The 14,295-nt window shown below is 37.0% G+C and overlaps 1 protein-coding gene across 1 annotated transcript; it reads right to left on the bottom strand.

Moving 5' to 3' along the window:
* Nucleotides 1–494: 494 nt before the first annotated feature.
* Nucleotides 495–1,502, bottom strand: LOC113295985. Its single transcript, XM_026544334.1, has one exon. It carries the CDS (start codon nt 1,500–1,502, stop codon nt 495–497), a length of 1,008 nt encoding a protein of 335 aa, XP_026400119.1.
* Between the last annotated feature and the right edge of the window lie 12,793 nt (nt 1,503–14,295).

Here is a 14,295-nt window from a genome sequence, read left to right as displayed (position 1 = left end):
CGAAGCTAAGACTAGAAAAAGACTGTTGGATTACTTTCAGATCGAAATGTGTTTGGCCCATATTATTATTTCAGTACCAGTACAAACTGGTCATGGTGAAGACTGAAGAAAAGTAAAAGCACAAAAGACATCACGGATCGTGCCATAGTTCATGTCATTGATTTCAATTTTTTATAATGGCCGCTTGACGAAGACAAATGGAATTTCCAAGAAACAAGGGTTCATATTTTACTATGTACTTTTTCTTTTTCTTCTTTCCTGCAGGGTCTTTTTAGATTTAGTCGCCCGTTTCAATCGCACTTTGTGTTACGTATATTGGAAGGAAACTGTGAGAGCTACTGCTTATAGGAGGATATAGCAATGCAACTTTGACACGTTGACTAGTTCCAGATCTCAATTAAGTTGCAGTACTTGTTTGAGTTAACATTAAAAATTACATTGTTCATAACGAAAGCGATTCATCAAACTATGCATGTATATAAAATTACAAGAGATTAAACATCATATTGTTCTAACTGAATATCCTTGTCTCTAATCAAAGGAGCATAATCTCCTAGATTATAAGCTTCCAAATGTTCAGCTAAGCAAGATTTATCGATGTTCTCGTGATGATACGACTTGCAGACGAAGTACACAACCGTTTGGATCACAAGAGCAAAGTGAATCAAAATAGACAGCAACGAGAAACAGAAAATTCCCAAGATAACTTTGCCCATCACACCTATTCCCCCATGAGCTACTAGATTCTCGAAGGCCACTAGTACAATTATAAAAGAGATCTGTAGGGTAATAAAGATAACCGAAGCAATCCACATCTTACCCTTAATCAAAGCTTTGCTCTTTGAAAATGCCTTGTAGCCATAACTCTCTTCCAATACTGATACTACACTAGCCAAGTGCCATATTACGCTAATGTAAACGAACCCGATTGCCCAAATGATAAGAACTATAACAGAAAGAATATAGAAGGCGACATCATTTGATAGTCCAACTGTGACTAGTAGCAAAATTTCTATCAGAAGCATAACGAAATTGTATAGAAACATGATAAGAAAGGTCCATAAGAAAGTGATCATAAGTCTCTTCCAAACTGTAGGAACTACACTTATAACTTTTCTGAAAGTGATTTCTTTCGTAGTATAAGCACAAGCAATTGTATAAACAACGGCGGAAGTAGAGAGAAGCGAAAGAACAAGAAGGCAGATATGGTACATGACCTTGAATATCCAAAAAGCAGTCCATTCCGATGTCAAGCGATCTTGAATTCGATTGTTCATAGGACTTCCCGACCGAGTTCTATGTAGACTGTGTTCATCTTGATCGATCTCCGAGAATAGTAAGTTGGAGATTTCTATTTGCGCTAAGTAAATGAAAGAAAGAGGAAGAATAAAAGCTAAAGCAATTTGTGAAAAGATTTTCCTCCATGAAGCTATGATATTGTAAGCTTCGTGATAGATTCCAAAGAATCCTAAGAATTGGAGTTCTTCTGGTTCTCTATCCATAGTGATTGAATCTTCAGATTTCAGTAGAGGAGATAAAAGGGTTTTGGTAAGGAGAGAAGCCAGGAGATGGTTGTTAATGTAAGAAAAAGAAAACAGATATGGAGGAGACTTAGTGAGGTGGACTTTGAATTGTCAAGAAAAGGTCTCCATTGAGACTTAAAATAATGCAAATTTGTAATCAAATTTGGTTGGTCTGGTGTCATTGTCGATGTCATAGTTGGGGTGGAAAGTTATGCAAACCAAAGTCCAAAGAGTATAAGAACCGGCAATCCCATAGAATTCATTAGTAGTAATTGGAAAAAGTGTTTTTGGCTTTTCTTTGACTGCATTTATTGATAAGAAAGAATATTCATTTATCTTATGGCTATGCCATTGAATATGGACTTTGTGTCAATGAGGTATCCCCTTATTAAACAAATCGGCTTCTGGACAAAAGGTAAGGTGAAATGCATTGAAGATTGACGGAGCCACATAGTAACTACAGTGCAAATGCAGCGAAATTTTACAAAATCGCTCTATTTGTTTAGTCCTTGTAAAACATGAGGCTAAACTAATAAGCGAGATGTCAGTAGGGGTACAACTTGGGCGGATTTGGGTTAGTCATCTTCGGGTTCTGGCTTTGTTACAGAGTCAAAATGCATTGTTTGGTTTTGTTTTTTTTCTAACTACATACTAAAAAAATTCGGGTCACCAGATTCATACGAATCACTGTCACCATTACCTATTCAATGGAGTTGAATTCTATGTGTAAACTGTTTTGTCCCTAAAATGTACAAGTAGAGAGCACGTGCGTCGCACGTCGGTAAATTCCGACACTTGCCTTTCGTTTTTGCAGAAATACGACGCTACAACATAATGCATCATAGCACCAGTAAAACAAACATATTTTTTTCTTACTCCGAAGTTAATAACTCAGCAATAATATCACTTAAGTTGAGACATCGGGATAAACAACGTTTATGGTCCTCGTTTCAGCACCGACCCATTATAGTTGAACCCCAGCTGCATCGACTCAACTGATGAGTGACAGCCTTCGGCATGGAACTTCTTCTTTCATAATTTCCAGGCCCCTAACATCTCATGAACATTCGACAAACCCATTCCTTACTAATAATACTTTGTCGATTAACCCTACACCAAACATTCAAATCCAAGAACCATACACAGTAATTATCCAAGTATACACTAAATAACCATACATCAAAAACACACATTCCAAAATCTATACGTACATAGATACACAAATCTAAAGACAGCCCAAAGTGGAAATGAAACTGAAATTTGTTCAAAGATGATGTAAACTGAAACTGGAAGTGGAAGGCATCTATATATATCTACTATTCACTTTATGACTAATCTCTTTACGAGGCGAACTGTTTCAGCAAGCATTTGATTAACCTTTCATTATCGGGACTTGTCACTATTCGGGACGACCAAAGGGAGTTCTTTTTATATTGTCACTATGGGGCCTAAAGATGCATCGGTTGCAACGTTTTTTTTTTTCTCATTTTTAATTGATTCAACTGAATGGGTATTGGTCGTTTTTTCTTGAAATTGAGTCAACAATCGGAGAGTTACCGTCCCCGACTATGGTTAGGAGCGATGAAAACGAATGGAAGTCGACCAAATTGACGGCTAATACGGCATGAAAATGGTCAAAAAACCGTCACCTAAACTTTTCATTTTAATCTTGATCGTTGATTGCCAACAAAATTCAGCCATCAGATCTAAAACTGTTACAAAATATGTTACACAATTGTTACAATATAAGTGTTTCACGAATATAACGATTATAAATGTTATAAAATCCTTGTTACAGATATTGTTGCAAAAGCTGTTACAAATTGTGTCACCAAAAACAAGCCCTCTGCTTTGGTCGTCCCAGCACCGCTGAAGCAGTCGTCTAGTTCGATTTTACCTGTTCTAGGGTACTTAACCATAGACACATAGGTAGTAATATTGTTGTTTGCCTACTTATGATATGTGAAATTCATCGTAGACCTGAATTAAAAGCAATAATTTATACATGTTATGCCAGTAAAGAACTAAAATTGGCAAATGAATTAACAGATACATGGTACCCTGAAATAAAAGATTAAAAAACCCCAATTTCACATTGTTAATTCAATCAATCCAATCCTAGAATGCTTTGGGTGGTGATCAAAATCATCAATTGATTTGTTGCTGACCTAGAATAATTTTGGGGAGAAAATGAAATCAATTGAAAGTCGATTTGGGGGAGAAGATAAAATCAAAATCAAGTTAAACTAATCATTAATACTGTTCAGATGTGCTTTTGTCGATATGGTGGAGAAGATGGATGAAATCAAAAGGGGAGATGCGGATGGAAGAGAAAGAACGAAAATGAATTTGTTTCTGTGTATAAGATGCGCTTTTGTTTAGTTTTGTATCGACGGCTGGGGGTCGAGATGAAAATAATCCAAAGGTAGATGTTAAAATCGTGTTTTCGGAAAATACGTTTGGTGCACGAAAAATACGGCGGTACACGAAAAATACGTGTGGGAGGCAAAAAAAAAAAAAAACTTAGAGCCTGTTTGGTACCATTTTCAAAAACAGTTTTATGTTGTTTTTAGGGATTTTTAACAAACTGCAACACTTGCAAATCCCGATTCAAGAAAATGCCACCGTTTTTTTCAGAGTTTATTAAATGCCACAACCGTTAGTTTTTCCGTCAGGACCCACACACTTGGTCTTTTTCGCTGACTCCGTCAAAATAATCTGTCGCGATTTACATATTTACCCTTGAAAACCCTATTATACTAGTCATGGGTTCACCATCTTTCCCCGTTAGTTCTTTCTTCTTCCTCTTTCCCCTGTTCTTCTCTTCTCGTGTTTCCGTGAGAAGATTTTGTGATTATGATATCAGAAACTTAAGAGAAACGTTAAGAGTTGATTGTCGGTGATGCTGTTGTGATTGTTTGAGCACGGGATGAAGAGGATGGAGTTACTTCTGTAGATCGAACATAGGAGTTCTGAAGTTAGGGTTGCTGTCAGATGTAGAACAAAGGGGTTGAAGTTTAATTAATGTTCTGAAACCATTTTGAAGATCAATCGAAGAGCTAGGGTTTTTTCTGTGGAGAAAGGATAACTTAGGATGTCTTTGATTTGAATCCCGATTGGTGGGTCGATTTCAATTTGAAGCAATGGTTTGAGTATTAATTTGAAGAATTGAGCTGTATCCACAGAAAAACACATGATTGAGCTGTTGTGATTGGTGGGTCGATTCATGTTTAAATCCCGATTCAATTTGAAGCAATGGTCGATTTCAATTTTTTGAATTGGGATTTACAAGTGTGGCAGATGGTGGATGCCTACCGTTCCTATACAGGACTTCTTCAAACAGCAACCAAGGAATTGAATCGGGGGTTTTGATGTAATCGTGCGACAGGTTTTAAAACTTTTTTATAAGTTAGTTCTGTCTCTTTGGTGTCATCTTGTTGAGGAATAACATCTTGTGACCGTACTAGATAAAAAATCTTTCTTGGCTATTTTCAGACGAAGAAGCAGATCTTCTACTAGGTGAATACACGGAGGCGAGAATCATCAACAAACCGGAGGCACCAGTTATGGGCACCAATTACAATTACAGGTATACCCCATTTCAGTTTTTCCAGATTACAATTTATAATGATGAATCTCATAAAAGGAACACACATAATGGATGTATGTTTACGGTATGGCTGCACAGGGTTGTTGGGGATGATACATTTATGTCTGATCAGCAAAGCATTAGTGTGGCCCGCAGAGTTACATCGACGGAGCCAGAGATTGAGGCTGTGTTAGTTGAGGAGTAGCGTATCAGAACCGCGAGTTCCCTAAAAGAAGCCAGGATAGTGGTTGACATCAAAGAGCCAGAGAAGGCTAGGGAAAAGTTGGTTGATGGTGGTACATCAATTTCAAAGAAACATGCTCGTACATCACTTTCAGAAATTGAGGCCATACTAGCTAAGACTCAGCCGTGCAAGCTTCCTCTATTCACGGAGCCCCAGCAATTCTACGCCAACCAAGGTAGAGCTTCTGCTCTGTTCATTTTGATGGCTCTAGCATGTCTTTCCAGGAATTTGGCAGCACTGCTGCAATTATTTTCCCTTGTAATGATGTATTTTTTACCATATACATATATATAAGATGATGAAAATCAAAATGGATCTTATTCTAATGCTACATTTTACACAAAAGGGTGTTAGTTCGGCTCCGGCGCTGGCTGTGGATTCTGCTTGGTAGGTGGTGCCAAGTCTTTCAGATATAGCCTTCTGCGATGTATGTGAAGCTTTTTGCAAGGGGAATGCTAGTGGATTTGGTTTTGTGAACTACAGTGGCGATAATTTTTCTTATAGGCTTTTTGGGTTTGCAAAGACCTGCAATTGTTGCCAATGAAGCAACACCACCGGTCCACCACTACTGCCAGAGAGGAGGCACTGCAGAATTGATGTTTGACATTGTATCGCAGCTACCGTTTAATGATCAATGATTTGGGTTTTTCAGTTTGTTTTACCCGCTAAGGGTATCATTTTGTCTATGTTAATTTTGCTTTTCAACGCCCCATTAAGGTTGTGTACCAAGTCCTGGATTAATTTCTCTTAAGCTGGTTTACTGGGTTTATAAACTTTTAGGACTGTACTTATTTGAATCAATAGAAGGAATGAGAGTCATACATGCTATTCGGTTCAGTTGTCACATTGTTAGAAAAGGGGTTACTAGCCTAATAGGGATGGCTTCCAATTAAGCTGATCGTGGCACTGTCACCTGCCTGACTCTATCAAATGTCACGAGTCGCGATAAAATTTTCTGGGAGAAGATATATAGATAATCGGTTGTAAATTACTCAAACAAACTCAAAAACAGAGCATTCAGCGGTACAAAGTAACAAAAACAGAGAAATTGGTATGGAGTCTTGTCGTTCTCATGATGGTTCATGGCAACTGAACAACGCAATGGTGATTGAATTGATTATAGACAGGTACACTATGAATTTGAGGGTGTATATGTCTTTTACTAAGCTGGATAACTGCCACCTATGCATTAACTGATGGCAACTGTTTTTTTGGATGGAAAATGTCAAATGTGTGGCATTAAATAAACTCTGAAAAAAACGGTGGCATTTTCTTGAACTGCAAATTGGAAGTGTGGCACTTTATTAAAATCCCCTTGTTTTTAAAACAGACCCCTTTTCATTGTTTTCATTTTCTTGAAGTTGTTTGGTACGATTGCTTTTAAAAACATATTTTTTAAAATTAGTTACAAGTTAAAACTAACAACTCAAATACATCTACCCAACAGATTCCAGGCTTCACAGCCTTCACTCCATTTTCCATCTTCTCTCGTGTCCGAGTTCTCTATAGAGCGTCAACAGCTCATACAAATCATCCCCAGTTGTCCAAGCTCCCCACCCCATACGACCTCCGCCCACTGCCAGTTGGAGAGTAAACCCATGTTCTTCCTTTCTTCGCTGCAGTTGATGGCAGCACTGCAGTTGTTTATCCCTTTCGTTGCTGCTTCATTTCATATAACATCCACATCTAGATTCACATTCTATTTGACTGAACCTCAGTTCACTGCAGATTTAGAATCCACCCACGTCTGCAAATAGTTTATCTCCACTGCAAAGAGCTGCTTCCGTTAAAATCAATTCAGTACAGAACCCATCTTCCATTATCTGGACCTCTCTCAGCCACCACCACTGGTTGCACAAACTCATACTAATTAGAACTGCTGAGAACTCCTCAATAGCTGCCAACATCAACGGCAGTGAGATCTTCATTTCCTGCTACTTTTCAATTAGCATTTCCATCAACAGATAGACCCATAGAAACCCAATCATTCACGCAGTTGTACCCTTCCTTCGTATTTCTTCTTTCAGGCAATTCTGCGAGCAACTGCAGCGCAATTTCAATGCATCCAGAGGCATCCTTCAGCTGGTTGTATGAGGCGCCTCCTATATCTTGTTTGACCTGCAATTTCGAGATTTAGCACTACCAGCAGTCCCATACAAACCCAAACTCTCAAGCATTTGTAGTTTAAGCTGGCATTACCACCAGACCACCGTTAATCAAACAGTTCGGCCAAGTTCAACCTGTTGGAACCTAACTTCACCGCTGCCAATTCAATATCAATACAAGACCATTCACGACAATTGATGTATCGACTTCTCTGTAGCTGCAAAATCACATCGAGTGAAAACCCATTTCAACATACATCTGATCTTCATAATCTCGCACATCCATCACCTACTTTACGGCTTCAACATTGCCTCTCCTTTGGGTTTCTTCTCTGTTCGTTTTTGAAGGAAAAATGAAGAAAACAATGAAAACAATAAAAATTTGTTTTCGTTTTTGCTATTTTCCAAAACAAAAAACGGGTAGAAAACGTTTCAAAAAAACAGCTACCAAACACGTTTTCTAAGTGTTCTCTATTTTCTCTGTTTTTGAAAACTGAAAACAGTTTTACAAAACGCTATCAAACAGGGTCTTAGCGTTTTTCACTTTCCGTTGTTGGCATTAAAAGGGGGGAGATGGGCTAAATGCAACTTTTCCATGCCGGTTTTCAAAATTGGGTTATGTGCTGAGAAACTCCTAAAGTGTGGTTATTAAGGACCACTAAAATATCCCTTTCTATTTTGGGCCTTGTGTGTTTATTTGGAACGAATTTTTGGGCACCACTATTTTTTTGGGACCATGATTTGATTAGGCCACGTTGCCTATAGTTATAAGGGGTGTCCGAAAAGATGGAGATGACTAGTTTACCCTTTAGCCTAATTAAAATTATAACTCTACAACTTCTTTTTCCTCTATTCTATAAATTTTCTTCTTCTCTTCTTCATCAATTTATGATAATCTAAACCCGATCATATACAAATCTAATCAAAATCATCAAATTTTTATCGTCGTCGATTAATCAATCTTTTGTAAACAAACCCATATATATAGTTTTGAAAACTAAATTTGACAACAAGCTTGAGATAGTAACACTTGTGAGTTCAACCGAGCAATGTTGTAACAGTAAGTATTTAAACAAATACACATTCGTAATCCCAAGTTTTGAATAATATTCCCTTCGTTCCTAATTAATAGGCTGGTTTTGTTTTTAGAGAAAATTAAGGAAATTAAGAGAATTAATCATTGAAAGTGGCCGTCATGACACTTGTCAATAAAAGAAGTGAAGTGAAGTGAAATGGTCCCCATGACACTTGTCAGCAAAAGAAGTAAAGTGAAATTGTCCACATGACACTTGTCATCAAAAGAAGTTAAGAGAAAAGTGGTCCCAGAAAATTAAAGTAACATTTGACTTTCCCAATTAGGAAACCAGACTATTTTTTTGAAACATCTATTTTAGGAAAACAGCTTATTAAAAAGGAACGGAGGGAGTACTAAGTAAAATATAAGGACTGCAATACTCGGGTTTTTTCCAACACCAGGCTTTGGTCTAATATTTGTCCAACGTTAGGGCTTGGTACCTGGACCCGACGTTGACTCTCGTTGACCGTTAATGACCAGAATTTAAAATAAAATAAAATAAAATACCGAGTTTACAAGTTCACCCTTATAAGGGATCTGATCCAATGGTTCTAATAAAAACAAAATTAGTCGACGATCCTGATTTCTCTATTCTTTTCTCTCTTATGCACAGGTTTGTTGGCTCGTTTACAACAAATTCTTCTCTCGTCTTCCTGTTATTCCCATCTGCATTCTGTAGAACCTCCCCTATGTTTTTTGTCTTTCTTTTCGTTGACACCCACCATATAAACGTATTATGAGTTGAAGATGGTTGTGTTAATTCGAAGATCGTTGTGTTAATTCCAAAAGAATTCAGCACTGGTTTGAATCGGTAAAGAGATAGAAAAGAAGAAATTAGGGTTTGCGGAGATTAGAGATGGGTTTTGATGGAGGATATCAAGGATGCAAATTCGAACAAATAGGGGATGAGTATGTGGTGATTTCGGGGTAAGATTTATATGGGATCTGAAGGATTCTGGTTGAATCGAAGATAGTTGTTGATTTAGAGTTCTGATGATGAACTAGGGTATTATGTCATTATGAAAAACTGATTTGGGAGATTCGTAAGATAGATCCAGAGCTAAATCTTGTTCAAGTTGCTCCATGTGATTGGTGATTTTTTGAAAGTAAAATCATTTTCGCATTGTCGACAATTTTTTTGGAATTCTCCGATTAATGTGTGTAATTACTTAATCACGGTAATTGAAGATATGGGTAGGCAGCAATCAAGTTCAATTGCATGTATTCATTTTATTTTCTTTTGGGTGGGAGGATTAAAAAGTAAGGGTTCTTGAAAATTTTATTGAATCATTGTACCATAAGAATTGGTTTTGTCTTTTGAAAGTAGAATCAATTCTGATTATTGATCTTGTTTTTGATTAATTGGATTGATGAATTTTAAGCATGAGTAATTGAGATTGATTTTTTAATGGCTGTAGTTGGATTGAACTAGCAACTAAAATTTTTGCAGGTTTTGCGGAAAAAACTGATGAAAATGAAGATGATAATGGAGTTTCTTACATTTGTTCTTTATTTTACATCATACAGGTACATCATTTAATGGAGATTTACCTTATGCTCTGAAGGGTATGATAGTAAACTCCTTAATAATTACATTTATGTAACTTTTTTAATAATTACTAAGCAGAAGTTAGGACTTAACCTAGTCAACACGGGTCAACATCCAGTCCAGGTACCAAGCCCTAACGTTGGAAAAATGTTAGACCAAAGCCTAGTATTGGTCAAAACCCGAGTACCAAACACCAATTATCCCAAAATATAATTTGATTGATGTTGTTAGTGGGCGATGGCTCATCCCACTTTTGAGGCCAAGCGTGGGAAAAGGTTTGACCATGACGATTGCTATCGTATGTTGGAACATATTACCTATGATTACAACCTATATGATTAAGTGTTTAAGTGCAACGTTATTATCTATTGTATTTCATTTCATTCGATGTAACTCTATAAAAGATGTATCATTTTATGATTCAATGAAATGATTTTACTAAATCATAGCAGTCCAGATAAGGAGTCGTTATGGTTTATAAATGTCGATCATGACAACTTAATCCAAAATTTGTAATGGTAGGTTAAAGTCATCATGATATATGAATATCCAAGTGTCGACTCCTAAAGTTATATTTACACAGATTTTTTTGGTTATAGAGTCGTCATTGTATAAACACACAACAACAACGACTGTTCATGACCTTTTTTTTTGTTATTTAGAAAAAGGTCTCCATGCATAATGATGTATTTTCAAATAGTGATTGTAATAGTGGTAAAAAGGGTCTTTTCAGACTTGTGAAGAAAACAATTTTTTTTAGATTTAATTTAAAAAAGAAAATAAATAAAATAATTCAAGTTTAGAGAAAATTACCAAGACTAGGATTCCACCATTGACCAAATAAATAGTAAACTCTAAATAGTTTTTATGCAATTCTATCTTTAAAATCAATTCTAATATTTGCCTCAAATATGTTTTTGAAGTAATAATTGTAATCAAAAAGTATAAAACATCAAAAGTTATTAAAACCCAGCATGCTTCATCAAGTTAATTCACAATTATTCAATAAAAACTAATAATTCAAATTCAATTCATGCAAATAATTAAATAATAATATTGCAAATAAATAGAAAAATTAGAATTATACCAATAAATTTTGTGTCAATGGCTTCCTCCGTCGTCTCGGCTAATGGGTTTAGCTCCTCATCCCAAAAACACACTCACAAGATAAATTCATGGCTAAATTAGGTGTTTTTATTGATGAATATAAGATGAAACAGGAATTTGCAACGCTGTAAAAGTGTTACAACGTCACTGTTACAAAGTGGAAAAGGCTGAAAATAAACAATACAAGCCAAGTGCGTAAAACAACGACACTGAGTATTGAAATTAAGACTGTTGAAGAACGACGGACTCTGCGAGTCTGTTCTTCCTCTTCTTCTTCCTCCTCGAACAGCAGCAGCAGCAGCACTGTAACTCTCTGTAATCGCTTCTCCTCGGCTCTCCTGGACTCTAAGCTCTCTCCTAAAGGTTTCTAACCCTTCTATGACTTAAACCCAACTATTTATAGGCTTTGAATCACCTTGAAACTCGATCAAACTCGTTGAAAATCTCCACTATTCTCTACGGGTAGTTTGAAGAATAATCCTCTTCTTGTTGCGTTCCACCCTGTTTTTAGCTATTCTCTCGTCTCAAATATCTTCTAGGACTTGGACTCAACTTATTTGAAGTATATCCCACGCAAGAAAATCCTATAAATCTCTCTGACCAATCCCAAACCCTAAACAGAGAAGCCGTATCCTGTTGGGACTTTGATCAATTATTCCGACTTATCCAGCCCAATTGGATGGGTCTAGACGATTTCATTAGGCTTGTTATGTCTTCTAGAGTCCGTAGGTACCAAATATGCCCATTGAATCTCCTCCTAAGTCGCTCAAATCTCTGCTCAAAAACTGTTGTCGCTGCAGCCAATTCTTCCCGCCAATTTCTGTTTTGAATTTTGAAGATGACCTCCCCCTATCCAGTTCCGGTCTCCCTTTAGAAGATGCCTGGAAACGGGTCACCCCTTAGTAATTAGGTTACCCCTTATCCAAAGTGAGAGTCTGTATAGTAATTTTCTCCCACGAGCGCAAAAACCACGCCAATTTCGCCGCAAAAGCTTATTTCTCCAAAAATACCTACAGGGACATAAAAAGCCATAATAAATATAAAATCGAGCACTAATAATATATATAATTGAGATTATCTAAGACACAAAAATGTGCCTATCAAATACCCCCAAACTTATTATTAGCTAGTCCTCGAGCAAATCAAATAGAAAATAAAATCCTAACTCACTTTCGCAGGCATCATCGATTGCATTTAGCGTATGCAATAAGCCTTTAAACCCCTAGGTGGCCCTAGTGGCCGAGTTATAGTCTCGGGAGGGATTACAAGAGATATACCCACAAAGCCTGTACTCCAGACCTTAGCTATCTATGCAGAACCTTGGAAGGCACTAAAGAATCTCCTTGGTTGGCATACTTATTGACTACAGGAAGAAGTACCCTGATGCGAAATTCCAATTGTTGTACACGAGTTTGCACTCAAGCATACTAAAATTCATATAAAGTGACAGAGCTCTACTAAGATAGTCGCACTATGGACATCAATATCCGGAGTCAAAACTAATCACATGGATAGATCAAGAAGATGGATATAGAAAAACATAGATGGTTTTGATGTTTACTAAGTGAACGGTGTTTCCCATATCTGTCTGAAGGCCTCCGCCAAAATGAACCTATCCTAATGGATTGAGATACTAGTCTGACTAATATCAACACACTGGCATATACAAGGGTACCAGTGGTCGATAACCTAACTCTAGGTCAACACAACTGGCATATACAAGGGTACCAGTGGTCGACTTTATTGAATTTATTCCTTTTGGTCGAATGGTCTGGTCTCATTTTTTTTTTTCAACTTTTTGGTAACTACCATTTTTTTTTTCAACTTTTTTTTCAACTTTTTTTTTAATCTCAATCACTCTAATTCACCCTAGCATTGGTAACAACTTGAATCGTGGGCCCCACCTATCACTTAGAGAAACATGGTTTAAAAATAAAATAAAATAAAAATAGAAGTGAAAAGGACTCAACGAGATATGGTGAAACTATCATGTTATTTCTAACACATGAGCTCTGTGCTTTTATGAATAGACTCTTTAGATGTTGGCATCTAATCATATTGGTTCCTCAACTCCTACAATCAAAATGCTTCCATCCACTTAGATTGGTTAGTGTCATCCTTAATATGCATAAATTTCTAGGCTCTGGAGTTTATTTATTGCAACTAAAAGCTAACAAAAAAGTTTCTTCCTCACCCCCAAACTTAAATATAACATTGTCCTCAATGTTCTAAAGATGAAATTAAAAGCATGAACAAGGAGAAACTATTACCAATGGAGGGAAAAGAAATAAGGAAGGATATTATTGTATCACATGAACGCGGGAGCCTCCCAGTAAATGCTAAATTTATAGCCATTAGCTAGACATCAAATACCTCTAAAAGAATTGTCACCTTCCAAAGTCGTATACCAATAGTCGAAACAATTGTGGGTCCATAAGACCAAATAGAACTGCCACGAATAGGATACAAATGCTCAAGATCAGAAAAATGAGCAGATAGAGCATAACCTGATCTAAAGTTTCTCGCAAGACAACTGGATTTATCTGAGGTGCCCACTTGGGCTTCATATGAGTGTCTCGGCAAACAGATTCATCCGAAAAACGGGTCTCTAACATATGGATTTTCTCCTAGACAGTATCAGGAGGATCGGGTTGTGGAGTCTGAATAGACTCAGGGAATACCTCACTAGGCTTGAGTCCCAAGTTAGGGACTTCCAATGGGGATACTTGACGATCACAAGAATCATTACTACCCCCAAACTTAGGGTTTTCACTACTCTCAGACGAACCTTTAATTATTGCTTGGATTTCCGGATCTTCCCAGTCCTTAAAATGCTCAAGAGATTCTTCTAGTTCTCTACCCCCAAACTTAGAATTTTGGGTGCCTCTACATAGACTAGTCACAATGTTCCTAATTTCTAGACCATCGGGTTCTTGAAAAGGTCAATTGCTTTCTCTAAGTTATAATCAGGTTGTTCATCCTCTACTTGCTTCATAGCCACTATGGTCCACTCTAAAACTTCCTTATTTTCTTGAAGCGCGGTCTCTGGCCTATTCTCCTGATCACTATCCAAATCGGATGCTACAATCACATGAAAAGACTT

This window comes from Papaver somniferum, chromosome 1 (genome assembly GCF_003573695.1).
Source record: "Papaver somniferum cultivar HN1 chromosome 1, ASM357369v1, whole genome shotgun sequence".
NCBI lineage: Eukaryota > Viridiplantae > Streptophyta > Magnoliopsida > Ranunculales > Papaveraceae > Papaver > Papaver somniferum.
This window is presented reverse-complemented; position numbering and strand designations above follow the sequence as displayed.

Bases quoted from the DNA above. Each gene is read 5' to 3' on its own strand.
- LOC113295985 (XM_026544334.1), bottom strand. From the start codon at position 1,502: ATGGATAGAGAACCAGAAGAACTCCAATTCTTAGGATTCTTTGGAATC.